The sequence below is a fragment of the Colobus angolensis genome, unplaced genomic scaffold, assembly GCF_000951035.1.
Source record: "Colobus angolensis palliatus isolate OR3802 unplaced genomic scaffold, Cang.pa_1.0 Scaffold3, whole genome shotgun sequence".
Taxonomy (NCBI): Eukaryota; Metazoa; Chordata; class Mammalia; order Primates; family Cercopithecidae; genus Colobus; species Colobus angolensis.
Genome location: NW_012116265.1, coordinates 25,727,293 through 25,745,926, shown reverse-complemented (window position 1 = coordinate 25,745,926; position 18,634 = coordinate 25,727,293). Strand labels below are relative to the sequence as shown.

Genomic DNA, 18,634 nt, shown 5'->3' with positions numbered 1-18,634 from the left:
CTCTTGTCCTTTGTGCTATTGCTGCTATAAATTTTACTTCTGCATATGTTATTAACTCTACAGTACTTTATTATTTTTGCCTTAACATTTTAAAGAAATTTTTAATGAAAATTTTTTAATATTTATCCTCAGGTTTCCTGTTTCTGGTGCTCTTCATTCTTTTGTGTAGATTCAAGTATTATTTTCCTTCCTTGTAAAAAGCTTATGTTAACATTTCTTTAATGTAGATCTGCTGATGGCGAATTCTCTAAGCTTTCATTTTTCTCAAAAAGTCTTCATTATGCTTTCATTTTTAAGAGAGATTTCCACTGGATACAGAATTTGAGTTTGATTTGTGTATCATTCAGTATATCAAAGATAGTATTCCATTGTCTTCTGGGTTGCACAGTTTTGATCAGAAGTCTGCAGTATTTCCTATACTCTCTGTGACACTATAAAATATAGCTTTTTTCCGACTACTTTTCAGATTTTCTCTTTATTACTAATTTTAGTAATTTTATGATGATATACTTTGGTATGATGGTGTGATTTTCTTTGTTTATTTTTACTGGGGCTCATTGTGATTCCTGAATCTGTAGTATTTATAGTTTTTAACAAATTTGGAAAATTTTCAGCCTTGATTTTGTCAAAAATTTGTTCTCCCTCTTTTCTCTTTTTCAATTACACATATGTTAGACCACTTGATATTGCCCTAGGATTGATGGGATTTTGTTTATTTCTTTCTGTTTTTTGTTTTTGTTTTTGTTTTTTGTTTTTTTGAAGTCTTATTCCTCTTGGTGCTTCATTCTGGATAGTTCCTATTGCTGTTTTCAGTTTTACTTTTCTCTTTGTAGCATCCAGTTTGCTTTGAATTTCAGTCACTGACCTTTCATTTCAGATACTATCTTTTTCTTTTGTTCTTTTTTTTTTTTTTTTTTTTTTTTTTTTTTTTTGAGTGCAGTGGCCGGATCTCAGCTCACTGCAAGCTCCGCCTCCTGGGTTCACGCCATTCTCCTGCCTCAGCCTCCTGAGTAGCTGGGACTACAGGCGCCCGCCACCTCGCCCGGCTAGTTTTTTGTATTTTTTTAGTAGAGACGGGGTTTCACCGTGTTAGCCAGGATGGTCTCGATCTCCTGACCTCGTGATCCGCCCATCTCAGCCTCCCAAAGTGCTGGGATTACAGGCTTGAGCCACCGCGCCCGGCAAGATACTATCTTTTTCATCACAAGAAGTGCATTCTTTCCTCATTTTATGTATATTTTTCTTAAAATCCTGGAGTATATTTTGCATACTTAAACAGCTGTTTTAACGTGCCTGTCTGGTCATTCTGTCTTTTCAATTCTGTCATTTTCAGGCATGTTTCTATTAATTGACTTTTTTCCTGATATGGGTCACATCTTTCTGCTACCTGGTGAGGCTAGTAATTCTTGCTTAGATGTTGGATATTTTAAAGGTTACATTGTTGAATGTTTGTATATTTTTACATCTTCCTTTAAAGAGTATTGAGTTTTTATCCAGTAGGCAGTTACTTATGGATAAGATCATTCCTTTAGAGGCTTGTTTTTAGCTTTGTTGGAGTGAACCCAGCATTTCTTTTATTCTAGGAATAGTTCAATCCTACTGTCTGTATATGATCCTTATTGGATCTCTACTAAATGCCCCAGCTGATCAAGCTGGTTGATATTTGTACATCTCAGAGTCCTATGTGAACTCTGAATTTTTCAGCTTACAGCTTCTGGTCATTCTTTGCCCAGACTTACAAAGCTTCACTCTGGGTATGAACATCTTAGTATTAAACACTCAGCAGGGCACTTGTGCAGATTTCTGGAGCTTTTTTACATGGTCTCCTCTTTTCTAGAATTCTGCCCCACAATTTCCATCTACAGTCTCTTTGACCTTCGTTTCTGTATTTTAACTCAACAAGACTACTATACTCTGCTTGGGATATTGTTTCCCCTGCTGTAAAGTCCAGAATGTGCCTCCAATCAGAAACTGTGGTGATCATTCACCACATGTATTTTCTTTATCTCATGGGTCATGGTTCCGCATTGTGTGTTGTGCAATATCTGAAGCCGTCAGTACGTTTATTTTGGTTTTTTCTAGTTGTGTACAGGGGGAGGGTACATCTGGATCCTGTTGCTTTGTCATGGCCAGAATCAAAAATCTTAAGAACAGGTTTTGATAAAGAAATGGTGAATGATAGCAAGCAGGCCCAGAAATTAGACCTGATAACCTGGCTGGGAGTTCCAGGATATAAGGAAGCAGCAGACAAACTCTAGCATCTGCAAGCCATGCAGGAACAAGTATGGCAACAGAGATGGAAGCAAAAAATTTTGGAAGTTACTACAAACAAATCTCATCTGTGTTTCCAGGTGGCTATCTTACATTTGCTCTCAAGATTCACTCGCCACCCTTTGTGCTGCCGACCTGTCTAGACTGCATCAATGGGGCACCTTTGACCTCTAGTTTCTAGATGTGTTCAGGCAAAGAGAAACACAAACAGGAAACTACAAGACAGAGAGGATGTTTATTCCCCTAGATCCTTTCCTGTCAAATCACTGTGGATTAGTTTTGCCCCTCTACCAAAAGTTGCACTGTCACCATCCTATCAGGAGGCCCTCTCCTTATAGGTACTCTCTGTGGATTCTCCTAACTATTCCTTCCTCTTGACCCTTTGGATTTAGGGAGGGTAATGCCTCTTCAATGTGATTAAGCTTAAAGTATTGCACCTTCCTTTCTTAGTTCCCCTAAATCCTGTCCATAGCTTGATAAAAAGTCCCTTCATTAAATTCTCCTCTATTTTTCCACCAGAATTCTGACTGATACTACAGAGTTGTTGATGCTGCCTCTAAATGTAAACCATCGGCTGCCCAGTAATTGTAAGACCATAGGCAGATCACTTTACTGACTCTAGCCTCAGTTTGCCCTGAGCCTAGACCTGAAAACTTGAGCCTAGTCCTGACTACTTGAGAAAGTCAAATTCAGGAGGCTATGCCATAGCAGCAGACCTGAGGAAAGAAGTGCCCCCTCCACCTTCCCTACCTTTTTTTTTCTTTTGTCCCCCATTCTTGGAATTCCTAACTTAGCTGCTCTGCTTCACAGGCTAACCAAGTTTTTTCCTCTAGGTCTTAGCCACAGATACAGCCTGGTCAGTGCTAAGAGAGCAGGAGGCCAGATAAAGACCACTCACATAGAGACAACTATCATTTGGGGATCATGCTCAAGGTCAAGTTCACACAAGCAACTCAGCTTTTAGCCCTAGCCAGTAGGGCTTAACACACAAGGGACTCTTTTACCTCCTGATACATGCTCCCTGGAGAAGATTTTTTTTTTTTTTTTTTAACTAGAAAGACAGATCAATAGAATGAGTTAATTAAAAAGTTAAAAGGCCAGGCGCAGTGGCTCATGCCTGTAATCCCAGCACTTTGGGAGGCCAAGGTGGGTGGATCACGAGGTCCAGAGATCGAGACCATCCTCGCTAACATGGTGAAACCCCGTCTCTACTAAAAATACAAAAAAAAATTAGCCAGGTGCCTGTAGTCCCAGCGACTCGGGAGGCTGAGGCAAGAGAATGGCGCGAACCCGGGAGGCGGGGCTTGCAGTGAGCGAGATTGCACCACTGCACTGTGGCCTGGACGACGGAGCAAGACTCCGTCTCAAAAATAATAATAATAAGTTAAAAGATAGAGATTTTAAATAAAGAAGGAAAAGTCATGAGTTTTAAAAGGTTAGTCCTGAGGTCAAGGAAGCAAGTTAGATAGAGTCAGTTATTGCAGCCTCCCCCAGGCTGAAGCACATTTAGAAATGGAAGCCAAAAGTATGGTGGAAGGAATCCATGAGCAAGAGGAGTCAAAGAGTTTGTGACAGTCTACTCTGAAAGACATTAGGCCACAATGAACATATAACCTCTCAGGTAAACATCCCCAGATCCTTGTCCCTTAAGGGAAAATGAAATGGTCTCCCACCCTTCTGCGAAAACCCATTAAACCTACTTGCCTTCCTGAGGAGGTCATTTTCTGCATAGTGCACCTTTTTTGTCTTCTCCTTGATCAAAGGGACACTTAAGTCCCCTTTTGAGGCTTCTAATGTGGCAAGCCTATTCAGTCTCCAAGGTTGCTGTTCTTCCTAGACTTTCACTTGATCCTTGCCCCAAATATAATGTACCTTTCCCCTACCCATGTTGTGACTCAGTACCAAAGCCTCCAGGGCCACTACTCCGGGGTTAGCATCTCTCTCTCCCTTTCCTTGGAAATACTTCCAGGAGTCTTTCCAAGATCTGGGGTAACATTGATGCTTCTCTGGGAATCAGACCTCTTTACCCTTCCTCTTGCATAGGCTTAAACGTGATATTGCATCTTTCTTTTAGAGAAAAAGTCTATATTTTCTTGTTATTTATTATCATTAAAGGCAATCCAGGCTTACCCAAGAACTAGGCAGGTTGTTGGACTGGATCTACCCAGGAGTCCAGAGATTCCCAAGTGAGTCAGCAGATGCCTAAGGTAGTAGGGGCCTAAGAATAGCAACCTTCCCTACAGCCTCTGCATGACCCCTTCTGACCTGTCCCCACCATGGGTAGCTGTTGTAATCTGACTCACTGTGTCCCTCCAGACAGCTCTGGTTTCTGATAAGAACCTTTCATGAAAGAAGAGCCTTGCTCACTTCTGCACTAGCTGCTCACACTATTGGTTCAAGGCTTAGAGAGTAGAGTCCTTTGACCCCTAACCCTTGATCCTGGCCCCAGTGAACTAGTCCTACTGGGCATAGGAAGAAAAGCCTGTACTTAACATTTTTACTGAAGGGAGAGCAGAGACAATCTACCCAATGATTTGCTATTGTTAATTAATACCCCAAATCCTTAAGTAGGAGTGACTGAAAGGCTTAAGTTTCTTTAACTCTTCCTATTCTCAAGTGAATCTAAAGTTTATTTTCCCTGTGTCCTCTAATCATGTTTCAGGCCCTCACCTGCCTGTCCACAGCCTGAATACAATTGGTCTGGGATGAGATTTGGAGAAAGCAGACACAATGCCTCGTAGTTGATGAGTGGCAACTCGGGAGTTTCTGTAAAGGAGAACCTATGGATGGAATGTTGGCTGATACAGCAGCCAGGGAGTTTTCATCAGGCTGTTTTGTACAGTAAACACTCTATTTTTCCACTTAGATTGCATGTTTATTTATTTAGAAAGACTTTAGGGGAAGCCAATGGAGACTGGAGGGGAGCGGGGCAAGTCCCTCCCAAACCACTCCTTGGCAATTTCTGCCTAAGATGGCTTAACCCCCTCATTGGAGACTCTCACTTCTCACTTATTTCTCCTTCCTTTATCACTCATTCAATCCCGGAAAATTCCCATCCCATGCTCATTTTTTCATTCATCCACCCACCCACCTGTCCATGCATCCATCCATCCATTCATGATGGCAGCTCCTTCTTAATGGAAAGCAAAAGCCCCTTGCCGGAGAGAACCTCTATATTTTTCATCCAGGCCTGCGGGGTCCTCCTCTTTGACTTCAAATCCCAAGTGATGCCCAAGGGTGCTGATGGTGTCACTGCACTTCTCCACAGCCACCTTTCTTCTCTTGCCATTCTCTCCCACTCCTTTCTCCTCTACTGTTAAGTTCCTTTTTTCTCTCCTTTTCCTTTCTCCACTCTCTATGCTTTAGGCCTACCCAAGACAGCCACCATGGATATTTTGTAGTCATTCAAAACTAAAGAGGGCAGCTGAGCCCAATTCCAGAAGAGCTGATAGGTCCCAGCTCCCAGATCCTCCATGACCCCAGCCACCCGCTGTTTCCCCGGGGGAAAGCTAAGCTGGCCTTCTCCTTACTGGCCCCCAGGGTCTGGGCTAAGGCCACACTGGGGCCCCAAGGACATCAAGACTTCAGGCTGGGGCCGTGGGCTGTTTACAGCCCATCCTACAGGAGAAAAAAAATAAGCTCACTAAGCAGAAAAAGTTGTCTTTCCTCCTGTTGCTATTGGAAACATAACAACAGAACCAAGATGTAGTGGCTTAGCGAGAATAAAACAATGCTGTCAGCAACCAGGGCCCAGCTGATCTCCCCAGTGGTGACGCAGGTTCTGTGCACAGTGACAATGAGTGTAATCGAACCCAGAGCTTCGGGGTGCAGGAGGCAGGCCAAGCAACCCCAACGCCGCTCTCCTTTCCCTTGTCACTCATGCCTCTGGCTGGGGGTGGCAGATGGGTCAGCACAGGCCCACAGAGGGTTCCTCTTCATGTCTTTACTTCCCTCCTAAAGAGGGATAATTCTGGAACCTGGGCACCTGGAATGACTGGGCAAGCATGCCTCTAACCTGGCCTCCATTCCTGAGCTCCAGTTATCCTGTTACCATCCAGGCCTCCAGAGCCCCATCTGTCCTAGAGTCACTGCCTTTAGGCTGGAGGGATCTTGGCAATTGTCTGGTCCTGGCCCTCTCAGGAGCAGAATCCTCACTTGGCATTAGACCCTTCACTGGGGCCAGATGCTCTAAGCACAGGGGCATCATGGGGGAGGAGCCATTCTGCCTTCCAGGACACTCAATAAGGGACAACTGCTTCAGTCAACCCATATCATCTTGGGCCAGGATTGGTGCTGATTCATTCTGATTCCTGAAGACATGGTCTCTCTCCTCCTGAAGCTGAGTCTAGTGGGGAAGACAAAAATGGATCAAGTAATAAAAGTGGGAGGCTATTTACCAAAATGGAGTTCTCAGGAGGTCACAAGTCTGGGGAGAAGGTGATCATGGAAGGCCTTTCTGAGGAGATGGCATTTAAATTAAAGGCAAGAGTGCATTTCTCTCACTCACTTCCTCACCCCCAGAGCCTAACACAGGGCTGGCACATGGTAGACACTCAGTTGTTTGATGAATGGATGAATGAATGAATGGGAAATTAACAAATATCTCTACCTTTCCTGATAGCCCCTGGTGACTTACAGGATTTGATGCTGGGTCTATTAATGTATCCATTTACAAAAAAAAAAACTGGATGTCATGATTCCTCCTGAGGTCTATTCGTGTTAGGGACATGCTATGTGCTGCTCATTCAGTTTTAGAGGTGTTTATGCTGGCTCACACTGGGGGAAGACGATACCCCTGAGATCCCGCAGGGAGTCTTCTAGACTCGCCCCCTTCTGACACCCCGAGACCACACCATGGAGAACTCTGTAAATTAATTCATCAAAGTGAGGAAGGCAAGCCCCTTGACAGGTGATTGGATTTAGATCTGAAAACGGAGACAGGTTAATACTTCCTGTGCCCAGATGCCCAGATGTCCTAACCATAGACCAAAGCTCCATGGGAAGCAAGGGGAGAATAGCACCATGGACCTACCTTCTTTTTCTCAGAAGAGGGTGAAGGGTTCTTGGAAATTCCCCTAAAGCATCCAAATGATCACATCCAGGGCTGTTTGCTGTCAGGTTTCTGGGCAGGATTATGGGGCAGGATTATGGGCAGACTGACCAGCTATTCCCTCCCCCAGGACTACCTTAATTTCCAAGCCCTACTTCTCAGTCCCAGGGAAAGTGGGCCCAGCTATAAAATACCCTGAAACTCTCCCAGACCTCAAAACATGCCCACAGTATTGTGTCACTCTTGGGGACCCTGTCCATAATGTTCAGTAACAAGCATCTTCTTTCCCTTCCCTCTCCAACACGCACCTTTCCAAGAAGAGAAATGACAGCTAGTGACATTGAGTATAGGCAAGGCCACCACGTATAGTTGCATAGGCTGTTCACTGCAAAAGGCCAACCTGCATAGAAGGCAGATGGGGGCTGAAATTCATCCTGCACTCGTCCTGCCAAGCTGTGCCCTGGCATGGCTGTATCCACAAAGAAGAAGGGGTGCCTTTTTCTAATTTGTACATAGGTGCCATATGGGCTAGTAGTGACCCTGGGTGGAGAGCCCAAAGAATTACATCTGGGGAGGAAAATAAGCCAATCATTCCCTTGCTACCACCTAAACATTCTAGCCAGGTGTTCCTCAAGTGATCAGATATACTAATAAGGCAGACTTCTTAGAAAATAATAGAATATAATGGATAAACCAGTAGGGCCAGTGGGGCTTTGTGTTTTATTTTTCTATGTCTTGAATTCACATGACAGTGAAAATCAAACAACTGAGATGTACTAGGGAAAGATCAAATGTCTTCTTTCTGTTAAACTACTTTTAAGGAGAGTAAAGATTTGCAGTGAGTATAACCCCTCTGGGTTGGAAACACTAGGAGTCTGGAATGTAGCCCAAACACTGGGCTCTAGCTTTGCTTACCTTGAGCCTTTTGGTCAGGAAGGGGGCCCCTGAAAGATGAGGTGAAGTTGGCATTTTCTCAAGAGAACAACCTTCCCGTGGAGGTCAAGGCATCTCACCAGAGGATGATTAGCTCTTGGTGTCGTCTGGATGGTGGCATAATGTGGATGTGTTGCTTGGAAAAGAATCTGATTTCAGCACGTTTGATGGGTGTAGAACCAAGGGCTGTGGTCCGCTTTGCCAATCACTTTACATTGCAGGGATATTGGGCAAAGGCAACTCAAACTTAGGGGCAAGGGCAGTCACTCCCTCTCAGAAATGCGTCCCCAGCATGATATCCTTTGTTATCTGCCCATATGCCCAGTCTAAAGGGGGCTATGGTTCTGGGGAAGCTAAAAGGGAAGATGGGCAGGGAGTGAGGCCTGCCAATCACAGCTCTCCTAGCACTTCCGGCACCTCCATATGCCAGAGCAGGAAGTGGGTTCAAGGGATGAAACCCAAATGCTTCCTGAGAAGAGCAGCCTAGGCAGTCAGGGCTATTGAAACTCAGCGCATGCGTGGGCAGTTCAGGAAAGTCAGACCAATGTCATATGACTCCTGGGCGATCCTCTCAGGAAACAGGGCCCTAGGCAATTTCATTCCTAAGTGAGACTTCCTCTTCTTCCCTCATCATCTTTTTTTTTTTTTCTAAGCAAAAGTTACTTGGACTTTGCAGATAATTTCATACCCAGAGCCCTCCCATGCCTCGTGGGGAGTACATAGGATAGGAGCCGGTGGTTCTGGAGTGCCTGCAGGTGCCACACGTGGAGTTAATGGCTCACTTTGCCAGGAGGATCTTATGAAATCCTCAGACAACCCTGAGATGAAGCACCGTTACTGTTCTTATTTTTACTGATGAGACACTAAAGGCTCAGAGAGTTTAAGTAGCTTGCCCGAGGTCACACAGCCAATAAATGGTGGAGCTGGGACCTGGACTAGATCATGTGGTTCTAGTGCACACACTCATGCCACCTTATAGCATGGGAGTTCCAGATCTTTCACAAAGTGGGAAGACTGGGATATAATGAGGAAGGAAGGCCACAGCTCCCCTACACCCATGGTCAGCCAAGCTCTGCCCATGTCATGAGATGTGTATGGGAGCAACAACTCCTCCAGGCATTTTACCTGAGAGCAGGGACTTTGTCTCCCTTGAACTTTTCTGCATACCCTGTGCCTCAAGCCAGACCTGATTCACAAAAGAAGGTTTATTGGCAGAATGAAGGACCGCCTCCTGAGCTGCCCTTGTCCTGCCTTTCTCCTCCCTCTCTCCTAAGCTCTGAGTAGACACTGGGCTCACCAGGCTTTCTATTTTTTTTTTTTTTTTTTTTTTTTTTTATGAAACAGGGTCTCACTCTGTTGCCCAGGCCATAGTGCAGTGGTGCAAACGTGGCTCACTGCAGCCTCGACCTCCCAGATCCAAGCCATCCTCCCTCCTCGGCCCCCCGAGCAGCTGGGCCCACAGAAGACAGGGTTCCTGCACAGGCACCAGTTTCTACTCAAGCTGACCTATGTTCCCACTTCTGACCCTAGCATGGCTTAAACATCTATGTCCCTAGATGGGCAGCTGGGGGAGGTCTTGAACATGTGTCCTTCCTACAATAGGTTCTCAGCTGCTCCTGGTATCTCTATGAATGGGTTCTGAGGGTTTTCTCTCATCCACACAGTTTTAGCTCTTCTTTGGGTTTCCAGGGCTGTCCCCAAGAAGCAAATCTAAGCAGGAGGTTAGCAACTACGTTCTTGGCCCTGGTCTCCTTCCCCTGAGTGGCCACAGTGTGGATGAGGTTCAGACTCCTCCATGGTGTGACTGGCTCCTGGGTGGGCCCAAATAGCGTGTTCATCAGTTATCAAATGTCAAAGATCAGAAGCCAAGCCACATAAATACCTCAAGATGCTGCTCTAGCAGTCATCCCCTATATTTATCCACTGGAACAGCTTGACAAATCTGTCAGTGCTAAGGAGGGTAGGAATCAAATCATATAGGTCCCTACCTTCAAGGTGTCCACCATCAGGATGAGGAGGCTAATACACATGGCACAGTTAGTGAGCAGTGCAAGGTTTGTGTGGTACAGTATGCCAGACACAGCTCAGAAAGCAGGGATGGTGTTGGTGGGATGCAGGGGCAAAAAATCCTGATAAATAAAGCCTTTCAAAGTGCTGAGATACCAGGAGGTCCTCTCCTATCTTCCACACCCCATCTAGTATTTCATTCCTTTTGAATTACCTACTGCTACACAACAGACACTCTAAAACTTAGTGTCTCGAAAGAATGCATCGTTATCTCTCACATCTCTGTTGACTGGGCTCAGCTCACTCAGGATGTCTTGCAGTTGGAATGGCTAGGGCCAAAATCATCTGAAGATTCTACTGAGCTGGACATCCAAGGTCACCATCACTCGCTCACAAGGCTAGCAGTGATGCTGAATGTTGGCTGAGAGCTCAGCTGGGGCTCTTGACGGCAGCAACTATTTGTGGCCTCTCTCTGTGGCTTGGACTTCTCACAGGATGGTGGCTGATTTCTAGAGCAAGTGTCCCAGTATTGAAGGTTCTAAGAGATCCAGGCAGATATTGCAAAGCTTCTTACAACCAACCCTCAGAAGTTCTAGAATGTTGCTCCTACCATATTCTGTTGGTCAAGCAAATCACTATAGGTAGACCAGATTTAAGGGGTGAGAAGCAGCTCATGAATCTGAGGAGGGAAAGAACTAAAGGCTGCCATCTTGGAGACTGTCTATTACAGCTTCCTTTACATAAAGATAACATGCCTTTGTTGAACCGAGACAGAAAATGAACTCTCAACTGGGAAAGGAAAGAGAATTTGTCTCTGTGTCTAGAAGAAGGTACTTCTTCCAGTCCCACTCCAGCCTGTTTTCTTACCTCCTACCCCAAGGTACATTCTTTGACTGTGCCCTAGGCCCAGAATTCTGGAGCCAGAATGTGGAAGAGAGTGGAAAAAACCACTTACATCATCCTAACTAACCAGCCCACATTTAAGAATGAGTTTGCTACGTGACTGTTGCCATGAAATTGTTTATCTGCTCTTGCTGCAGTGTGGCCTTTAAGGGACATAATCTGGTGCCAATGATGTCCCAGCAGCAGTTGCCATGGAGGCCTGGAGGTCAAGGTTGGTAAGGGAGCTTCTTGCCAAGATGATGTCACATAAAAATCCCTTTGCTTTTTTATGACCACCAGGTAATTGAACTATGAAGGGAAAAGAAAGCCACAAATTCCTCAGATGTGTGTCCACAGTCGGAGCAGGGTGGGCTACTGCAGAGTCCTAGCATACAAGTCACAAGACCTCCTTTAAGTCCTTGCACTCCCCTTGACTTGTCTGATGGGGGAGGTCCATCTAACCTCACTGGACATGCCCCAGGAGCCGCGTTTGGAAGGCTGTGAAATCATCTGGTTGGGACTGCCTTTCTCACCCATCTGAATAATTCAAGCACAATAACTCACTTCTAAGCCTGCCGTTGGCTTCCCCCAGCCTCTGTCTGCCAGTCCCCATTACCTATGGGGTGCAATCACTGTCAACATAAAGCAGAACGGGGGTACTTTGCACATGCTACCTCCTCCCAACTCGCTCCTACTCTACCTTACTTGAGAAACTTTTATCTCCTTCCCCAATAACATAATGTATTTAAATAGCTACTAATTTCCTCTTCTTTCTTTCTTCTGCATAGAATTTCATTAATTATACATTTCTTGCTTCATGACACAATCTCATCTTTGTACCATGCACACTTCACTTGTATTTAGCTATTTAGTTTTTGGGTTTTTTTCTTTTTCTTTCTTTTTTTTTTTTTAAATAAATAAACACCATCCAGTCAGCCCACAACCCAAAACAAAAGCCAGGTCCTTGACAACAACCAGCAAGTCTTCCAAATTCCAAGTGACAGTGAACACAAAAATGAAAGAGCCGGTCACCCAGCATAAACAAGCCGGAAGAAGCCAACGCCTATCAAAAGGTTCCATCTTCTTCTAGCATCTGAAGATGGCATATTTTCCAAATGTCTTGATTTTTACGTGACCCAAGTGTCCTAGTCTTTCCAGTCATTGAAAATTTGGGTTCTCAAGTGGTGTATCATTTTATCTTGAGCCATGTGTCCTATAGAAACATGGAGGATGACTATTTGTTTTTTCAGTTAAACATGCAGCAGCCAGCAGACTAGCAGCCAGCTTCTGCTTCGGGCCGCCCCGGGGCGCGGGATTGGAAGGGCTTAACGTAGCGCCCCGCTTACCTGGGTAGAAGCCGGCCCGGAACCCGAGCTCGCAGGTCGCCGCGCGCATGCGCATTCGCCTGGCCCAGCACCGTGCTCGGGGGCCGGCGGCTCCCAGCTCCCGGGCCGCCTCGCTGCACAAAGGCCTGCTTTGTTCTCTCGGCTCTGTTTTAAATATCTGACGAATATTCCCCCCATCCCTGCGCCAAATCCCCGGCCTGACTGCAGGCGCGGCACAAGGGCGCATTGTGGGGCCAAGCGAGGGGCGAAGGGGGCTAGGGGCGGCCGGCGCAATGGGGACGCTCCGATTGCGCCAAGTTGACTCAGCCGTTTGGGTCACCTGGGCTGAGTCGCGGGCGTGGAAGCAGAGGATAGGGGGTGGGGAGGTGTTTCTTGTCTTCTTCCAGTCTCAGAAGTACAAGTTGGAAAATGGGGACCCCAGCGGTGAACAGAACCGTTTCCAAGCCAGGCCTGTAAGAAGGAGCTGAGGTTTCAGCTGAGCCCCCACCCTTCCCGACCGCACAGCCTCGGGCATGAACCCGCGAAGCCAGACGCTTAGTTGCTTATCGGGCCATCGCTGTACATATTTAGAAAGTGCCTATCACTCAGACACTTTGAAAAGCGTGGCATTCCAGCGCAAACCAACCCGAACGAGGTGAAAGGGGGGAGTCCTTTCTTCCCGCAAGTTCGGGACTCGAGAGACTCTGCAGGAAGGACATCACCCCTGGCTTCCTGCAGCCACAGCTTCCAGCCCCACACGATGCCCGACTTCATTTTAGCAATGGCCCCTCGGGAAAATCACACCCTTCTTGGTTTTGTCCCTCCCTCCTGAGGGGAGGCAGCGGGTGGTTGGGACATGGTTCAAACAAAAGTAAGCTTTCAGCTGGCAGGGAAGCTGCCCCGCCTCTTCCCTGCCCTTGTCTTGCCGGTATTCATTGGGACTAGCAGGTAGCTTTCCTTCCCAGCTCAGGTGTTTACCTGCTGCTGCAGAGGAGGAGGTTTTGCATTATCTCCAGGGAGGTTTGCAAAATAAGAACCCCCAAGCCCACCTCTCTTTCCCATTTTCTTCTTCAAAAGTAGAGAAAGCACTGCCTTTCAGATTGGGTCTTGGAAACCCAAAGCTAAACACAAAATGTGGGCCTTAGCAGCTCTGAAAAGTGTGTGCTTGGTCTTATGTTTAATCTTAAAAAGGAGGTGTTCATACCCCAGCTTGCGAACAAAGCTTTCATACCTTCAGCATCTTGAAGGGAAATTGCTGCCCTTCCTTCCAGGGCAGGTGAAGGAGGAACCAGCTTGGGAGGGTTGGATTCAGAAGCAAATAGCTTTATCGTTTTGTAATGCCTGTTTGAGGCCTGACTGGGAGCCCAGGAGTCCTCCTTCTGTGGTAGTTTGTTATAAATCCCAGAGTTGGACTTACATTCCCCAGCTGCAGAATGCATACGTACCTCCTAAGATATTTATTTTAAGTCATACTTTATAATTTTCACTTTTCACATATTGTCACATTTCACCAGTACTCTAATACTTGAGTATTAAAACTAATCCATCATAGACCAACAGTCTTATTTTGCAAACGAAGGAACTTGTCCAGAGCCATTCGGAAAGACAGGGCAGAGGTGAGCCTGGAGGCCAAGTCTCCTGTCCCTATGACCGGGTTCGGTCCCTTCTAACACGCTAGTCATGAACTAAAAGACCAGGTTTCCTACCACTTCTCACAAAATTCTTACCACATCAGGGAGGATTCTGACTCCAGAGTAAGAAGGTTTGAGGAAAGGTGTTTGGTATTCAGGTAACTTTGAGGAGAGGGAGTCTCTTCTCAGTACAGCCCCTAGGAATGCTGAGCTTGCCAGGACCGTGCTCACTGCAAGCTTAGAGACGTAAGTCACGTTCCACTGCCTGGGTTGCTAAGTGGCAAAGAAATCCTGGGTGTTTGTTTCCAGGCACTCTTGAGCCTCCTGAGGAATTTCTTCAAGCAACACTAAGTATCCTTTCACCACTCTGCTGGCCAGTAAGCCCCCTATCTCTATAGATGATAGCAGTCTGCTCTTTCTCCCCCACTAGTCCCCCTGCAGCAGGCCAGCCTGGAGCCACGTCTGGGAAGGTGTGACCTAGAACTTGACCTCTCTCTCGGATGAGTGTGCAGAATCTCCCCAGCTATAAAATAGCATGGCAGTCCCTACCCCACCCCCCATGCACCTCCAGACTTGGAGACGTTGGAAGGTTTACTCCAGCACATTTGTGATGCAATACCAGCTGCTTGGAGAGAAACCTTCACCAGCAGCCTCATCCTATAGCAGTGCCTGCCCATCTGGGCAGGAGGTGCTGGGATTTATACCCCCCCTGAGCTTCAGAGGGTGGGATGGTTCTAGACAACCTTTGGCACGTAACTTTTACTGGCACATCCTTTTTTTCATATGTTCTACATTGACCCATACCACCACCACCATTCCAACCCCTTGAACCAACCCCTGGTTTCAAGCTCTCCCAGGCTGGCAGATGAAGGAACATTTCAAAGCCATCACATGGTAATGCTGCCTGCCGGCCAACAACTGCATTTCAACAGCGTCACCTTTGGACTGTTCAGCAGTGTTTGTGCAAGTATCTGAATATTTTCTTGCATTTTGGCCCTATTATTTTATAATAATAAGTGGAAATGGAAAAATGAAGTGCTGATTCTCGTGATAAGAAGGGCAGGTCTCACAGAGCTCATATAATTGAGACAAAGATGGAAATCATTAGGCACGCTGAACGTGGGATTATTTAGCCTCAATCAAATGCTCACTGGAGTTAAGCCAGTCAACTATGTGTCCAATTGTGAAGAAAAAGAATACAATTAGGGAGTATATATGAAATTCTGGACGTATATGGTCAAAGATTGTATCTAAAAGGTGGGTGTAGTTGGGTTTTATTGGATTCCCTCAATTCTAAAGCTGCATTGATTTAATAGCAGTTTTTCAGGACTGGGTTGGGGAGACGCTGTGAGACCGGAAGTCAGGAAAATACAGTGATAATATTGTTTCATTTCCTGGGAACAGAACCGTCCCTCATAACATGCAAGTGTACTGCTTGCCTCTGACATGGTGGACCAGAGGGTTTTCAGGACAGTATTAGGGTATGGGAGGAGGGAGTGGCCTGGAGACTGATCCCTTGGGGAGTCACTACAGCTCGGAAGCTGGGGACAGGCCTTTAGTTAATGTGCTAGAATGGATGGAAGTTGACTCAAGAGAGGCCCTCGTGCCACAAGGTTTTGAAGCTCCTGTGTGCCCGGCATATAGAAAATTTAGGGAGTTAAAAGCAAGGAGTATAAGGTGCACCTTTTCCTGTTTGGGCATCCGTCGCTTTACCACTGTCCCAACTCTCCCTGGGGGCCATGCTGTCACTGGCAGCCGTTGCACAGTCTGTTCCCTCTGCTGGGAGTGTCTGTCCTACCTCCTTGGCTGCCTGGCCAGCTTTGGCTCACCCTTGAAGACGCCACTCAGGCTCCTGCCTCCCCAGGCTCCAGTGTCTGTGTGTGCGCTGCGTGCTGGCCATCCACCTCATATTCTTGCTCTGTCCACACTGTGTCACCATCACTGGCTGGCCTGGGAGAGTTTGAAGGTGAGATTTCTAGTTCATCTTTCGATCCTCTGCATCCCAGGAGCCCTCAGTGAGAGTCTGCTAAGTGAAGCAGGCCAGGAAGGAATGCTGTGTTCTCAGGAAGACCTCTTCAGCAAAACACTATTGACCTTTGCCTTTGGATCATGCTCTAGGCATGACCTAGCACAGCCATTTTAAACCTCTTAGACACCAAGAAACCCTTTCTTTCTTCTCCAGAAGCCAAACCATTTGTTTCTAAATTCCACTGTCTTTGCCTCCAAGGCCCCTCATCTGGAGCCTTCTTGCCCATCTAGTGTCTGGAGCTTCACATCCTCAGGGGGGTTCTTTACTAATACTTTCAGTAAGTAAAGCCACCGACTTTTCCTTCAACTGTGGGGTGCTCGCTGAATTCTTACCACTTCCTTCAGGCAAAACAACCTTGAAGCACTCTCTCATCCAAAGTGTTTCTCAAGGAGAGCGGCCAAGTGAGCACAGGAGCCGCTCGGCCGTCTGGGACTGTGATGTGATGTCTGAACAGCCTCTTTAGAAACACTGCGGCCTTTTCCAGGGATGCCATCCAGACGGGGACATCCCTCACGAGTTGTCTAGGGTCCTGGGGATGGAGACCGGGAGTTCCGGATGGAGGGATTCAGCCTGACGGGGCCTGGTTGGCACCACCAGGCCAGGTATGAATGAGGAGGGTGTCTGAGCTCTGTTTTACACTGGTTCACTCACCAACTTGTTCTTGACGTAACATACCATGCCCCTGCTGCCCATGGCTGTGATGATGGGAAGCAATTGTCCAAAAAGCCTGAGGGGAGCCAGCTCCAAGAAACCCACCGTTGGCCCACCATGCCCACTCTACTCAAGTGCAATGACCAGTGGGCCTTTACTTTTTACAGTCAAGGTATTGCTCTGTTGCCCAGGCTGGAGTGCAGTGGTACGATCACAGCTCACTGCAACCTTGACCACCCAGGCTCAAGTGATCCTCCCACCCCAGCCTCCTGAGTAGCTGGTACTGTAAGGGCATACCACCATGCCCAGCTGATTTTTTCTTTTCTTTTTTTTTTTCTTTCTTTTTTTTTTTTTGGTAGAGAGGGGTTCTCACCATCTTGCCCAGGCTGGTCTTGAACACATGGGCTCAAGTGATCCTTCTGTCTTGGCCTCCCAAAGTGCTGGGATTATAGGCATGAGCCACCACACCCAGCCCTGGGCCTCTTTTTGAGGACACCAAGGCCATTGCCTCCTGTCCAAACTACTCTCCACACAAGTTAGTTCCACAGACTCTCCAGGTCCTTGGGACCCCATCAAACTCTCTGGGGCTATGCCCAGAGTCCACTTGACAGAAACCTGATTCCTTTCCTGGGAGGCAAACAGCTGTGATCAGGACATGTCTGTCAGGGGATGATTTGGCAGAGCTACAACGCCGAGGCTCGGATGCATATTTTTTATGTGATTTCCTAAAATTCAAGCAGGAGAATACGCCTTCCCCCAAATGGCTGGCTCCCCCACTGCATTCGCATTCCCCCCACGATGTATAACAGGAGTCCGCAGCCCACCCCTGGAGAGGACAAGGCTGTAATTCAGCGAGGCTCCGGTGACATCCTGACCGTGAGAGTGCAGCTGGGGCAGTTTATGAACAGTGCTCTAGTCCCTGGGGGAAGTTAACCCTGTTCTCCAGCCCACAAGCGTCTATTGTTCACTTTCTTGTTTTTCTCCAAATGTTTAGATGTGCTCAGAGCACAGAAAAGCCCGAAGCCCAGGCCACCAGCCAGGGCGATCCTGAAGTAGGGAAGCCTGTAGGCTGGAGGTGGTGGGGCTACCCCCACCCACACACACCCATTGTTGTTCCTACCTCGCCCTAAGATGTGACCATCCTGGACAACAGGGTAGGGGAGTGGCCTCTTCTTGGCCAGGGCTGTTTGGACAACACTGGGCTTGGATTGTTCCAGCAAGTGAGGTATGAGACCACAGCTCAGGCTCACTTGGGTGGTAGCCAGGGGCAACTGCCCAAGTTACCTTGGGCCCGTCCAAAATGTGCACAGAGAGAGTTTGGCAACTGTCTTCCAGTTGCTTGTCACTGACCAAGACTGCTGAAGTTTGACAGGAATAAGCAAGTTCTGGCCTCCTGTCTGCATCAAGAACCTGGGCTCTAAAGTCCAACCTCTTGAGTTGGACTCCTACCGTCAGCTCTTCCTAACTGTGCAAACTTGGGCAAGTTACTTAGCCTCTCCAAGCCTCAGTTTCCTCCTGGGTAAAATGGCACCTACCTCATAGAGTTATTGAGGATTCAACAAGGTAATCAATGAGCCCCCAATACATACTGGTTATTCTTTGTATTATTACTGTTATCAATGATTACTAGTACACCATCCTGAAGCCACTCCCTCTGCTTAGCGCATCCACTTTTGTACCTAAACTGAATGCCTTCAACAGTCTCCAGTTGTGGGTCAGAAAACAGCTGTGCAAGAACGGCAATGCCAGAGGAATGAAGGATGAAGTGCCTTGTGACGTAGGGAGGAGAGAACGTGCTCAAAAGCCCGTCGCCTTCGCCTCCCACTCCCCTTAGCCCCAGATCCCTTTCTCCAGG

The 18,634-nt window shown here is 47.0% G+C and overlaps 1 protein-coding gene across 1 annotated transcript; it reads right to left on the bottom strand.

Moving 5' to 3' along the window:
* Positions 1 to 11,267: 11,267 nt before the first annotated feature.
* Positions 11,268 to 13,100, bottom strand: LOC105517237. Its single transcript, XM_011949707.1, has 2 exons — positions 12,490 to 13,100; positions 11,268 to 11,452 (listed from the first exon to the last, which is right to left on the bottom strand). The coding sequence occupies exons 1-2, from the start codon at positions 12,713 to 12,715 to the stop codon at positions 11,310 to 11,312; spliced, it is 369 nt and encodes a 122-aa protein (XP_011805097.1). The 5' UTR covers positions 12,716 to 13,100; the 3' UTR covers positions 11,268 to 11,309.
* Between the last annotated feature and the right edge of the window lie 5,534 nt (positions 13,101 to 18,634).

Excerpts from the sequence above, each read along its gene's own strand:
- LOC105517237 (XM_011949707.1), bottom strand. The coding sequence starts at position 12,715 with ATGCGCCCTTGTGCCGCGCCTGCAGTCAGGCCGGGGATTTGGCGCAGG. Across the intron at positions 11,453-12,489 it reads CCGGGCCGGCTTCTACCCAG|TTCAATTACCTGGTGGTCAT; the intron begins GTAAGCGGGGCG and ends TTCCCTTCATAG.